Source organism: Corvus kubaryi, unplaced genomic scaffold (genome assembly GCF_017639235.1).
Source record: "Corvus kubaryi isolate FWS band 111438036 unplaced genomic scaffold, C.kubaryi_AGA036_p1.0 36745, whole genome shotgun sequence".
Classification (NCBI taxonomy): domain Eukaryota; kingdom Metazoa; phylum Chordata; class Aves; order Passeriformes; family Corvidae; genus Corvus; species Corvus kubaryi.
In genome coordinates this window covers 16,266-19,204 of record NW_024580936.1, presented here as the reverse complement: position 1 = coordinate 19,204, position 2,939 = coordinate 16,266, and the positions used below count along the sequence as shown (strand labels likewise).

At 47.0% G+C, this 2,939-nt stretch overlaps 1 protein-coding gene across 9 annotated transcripts in view; it reads left to right on the top strand.

Moving 5' to 3' along the window:
* The window catches only part of TIA1 (TIA1 cytotoxic granule associated RNA binding protein), an 18,299-nt gene that overhangs the window by 9,227 nt on the left and 6,133 nt on the right, over positions 1-2,939 (top strand). For 8 of the 9 annotated variants that reach the window (XM_042020061.1, XM_042020060.1, XM_042020068.1 and 5 more), the window contains one exon: positions 2,173-2,248. In XM_042020061.1, the coding sequence (XP_041875995.1) occupies positions 2,173-2,248 (76 nt within the window). The other variant, XM_042020069.1, reaches the window with a different exon arrangement.

The window sequence follows — 2,939 nt, the reverse complement described above, 5'->3', positions numbered from 1 at the left end:
CAACCTCTGGCCAGATGTGGCTGAATAGAAGGGATGGGGCTCCAGGGGGTTCATCCTCTGGAGGGAAGGGATGGGGCTCCGGGGAGTCCAACCTCTGGCCAGATGTGGCTGGAGGGAAAGGATGGGGCTCCAGGGGGTCCAACCTGTGGCCAGATGTGGCTGAATAGAAGGGATGAGGCTCCTGGGGGTCCAACCTGTGGCCAGATGTGGCTGGATGAAGGGCTGAGGGGCTGGCACAGCTGGAAGGGTGCAGGAGGGCGGCAGGAGCAGGCAGGGTGTTGGTGTGAGAGTTTCCCATCCCTGTGGCAGGGAGCACCTTGCACAAAAGTCCCCCAGAACCCCCAAATTCCCTCCCGACCCCACAGCTGGGGCCAGGCCCTTTGTCCCATCTTCCCTGGAAGAGTTTTTTTTCCCCTACAAGAGCTGTCCCTGCCCGGTGCTGACGGGAAGGGAACGAAGCTCACACTGGCTCAGACTCACCATCCAACCTGAAAATTAAGTTTTTTCCCCCAAAAAGCAGAATTCTCCCTTTTGAACTCCCGTTCCAAACCCCAAAGGATCCAGATTTTCTCCTTATTTAAATTCCACCTGGAAAACCACGGGGTGGAATGAAGTGACTTCTCCAGCTGTGTCTCACCTCTGGAAATGTGCTGCTTATTGACTGTTTCCTGATTGATTCCTTTTAATTTGAATCTTTACTGGTGCTAAACTGATTTTTCCTGATGACCTCGAGGCATGACGAGCACAGAGAGGAGTTGGGGTGATTCTTGGCCTCTGGCTGGTTTGAATCCCTGTCAAACACCCTCTCCCTCCCTTTGTGCTCACTCTGCTCATGTTTTCACTTGTTCTCGAGTCTTTATTCCCAAATTTTCAGTTGAGGGTGAGTAGAGGGGAGTTTTTCCCCTCTTCCCTCTCAAGCAAGCCCAGCTCAGCCCCCCTGAGTGGCTTTTCCAGGCAATTTGGGACTTTGGACCCGAATTCTAGGAAAGTTCAAGAGGAAGAGGGATGTAACCGAGAACAAATATCCCTGCTGCTTTGGAGAGGGGTTTTCCTCAGGCATCTGCCTCTGTGGGTGCCAGAATTACTCTTAATTAGGCTTCAAACCTCCGAGCCTTAACGAACTCTGTGCCCGCCGTGGCTCAGCGCTGTGCCCGTGCTCTGCTGGTTTCTCTGCCCCCTCTCATTTCACTTCCATCATTTCCTGACTGGGTTTGGGTTGGGTTTTTTTTTTGCTGTTTCTGTTTCTTTCCCTGTGGGGAGGGGAGCAGAGGGTGGCCTGGGGCTGAGGACACGTCCCCCCAAGGCTGCCTTTGTGCCCGGATTGCCCGGGCAGCGCCGTGTGCCACCGGTGGCTTTGGCTCTGGAGCTGGGATCTCTCCTACCTCAATCCTAAATAACGGGGCTCTGGTTATTTTGCAGAGTGTCCCTGAAGAATGGACAGAATTCCATGGCTAACCACAAGCTTCACAGTGGACAAACGTTGTAGTTTTATTTCATTTTATCCATTTTATCCCTTTTCCCCCCCGGCCCTTTTTCTTCCTACACCTCGTAGTTCCAATCACTCCCGTTTGATTGCTGTTGTGCCGATGATGTGTGGTTTGAAGAGTTGAAATATGTTTTCTTTTCCTCAATAATTTCTGAAATATCAATCTCTCAAAATTTACAGCTGCCCACAGCCCAAAAAGGGGGTAACGAATTGACCCGAGAATTAAAGAATTCAGTTAACAGGCGACGTATGCCTTTTAATTCCTATTTTTTTTTATTATTTTTTAATTTTAATTTTTATTTTCTATTCAATCTTTGGAATGAGCAGGTAGAATGTGTTGGCAAATAAATTAAGACTTTAAAAAAATTGCATGGTTCCAGAGAGCCAGCCAAGCTCCTGAAGTGATTTGGAACAGCTGCTTTGACCACGCTTTGTGTCTTTCCCAGCCTGTGACAGTGTCTGGAGCAGGAGCCAGCTGTAAAACGCAGCCATTTGTTAGAGAAGCTCTTTGATTTGCATGTTTTACGTTTAATTTTGCTCCTTTAGCCGAGCTGTGTGTAGACAAGGAGCCTTTTTTGCTTTGAGTGTGGTGCTGGTGCAGGGAGCAGTGCAGGGGAAGAGGTGGAGCTGAGCCTGCCCCAGCCGGGCTGGGGGGGGCTGAGCTGGCTCCCGTTTGTGCTTTTTAGGGATGCACGGGTGGTCAAGGACATGGCCACGGGCAAGTCCAAGGGCTATGGCTTCGTCTCCTTCTTCAATAAATGGGTAAGAGCCCTTCATTTCCTTCTCCAAAAAATGGGTCAAATCCTTTCATTTCCCTCCAAAAAGTGGGTAAAATCCCTTCATTTCCTTCTTAAATAAATGGGTAAAATCCCTTCATTTCCCTCCAAAAAGTGGGTAAAATCCCTTCATTTCCTTCTTAAATAAATGGGTCAAATCCCTTCATTTCTCTCTCCAAAAAATGGGTCAAATCCCTTCATTTCTCTCTCCAAAAAATGGGTCAAATCCTTTCATTTCCCTCCAAAAAGTGGGTAAAATCCCTTTATTTCCTTCTTAAATAAATGGGTAAAATCCTTTCATTTCCCTTATTAATAAATGGGTAAAATCCCTTCATTTCCCTCTCCAAAAAATGGGTAAAATCCTTTCATTTCCCTCTCCAATAAATGGGTAAAATCCTTTCATTTCCTTCTCCAAAAAATGGGTCAAATCCCTTCATTTCTCTCTCCAAAAAATGGGTCAAATCCCTTCATTTCTCTCTCCAAAAAATGGGTAAAGTTCTTTCATTTCCTTCTCCAATAAATGGGAAAAATCCCTTCATTTCCTTAATCAATGGGAAAAATCCCTTCATTTCCCTCTCCAATAAATGGGAAAAATCCCTTCATTTCCTTCATCAATAGATGGGAAAAATCCCTTCATTTCCTCCTTCATTTCCTCCTTCATTTCCTCCTTCATTTCC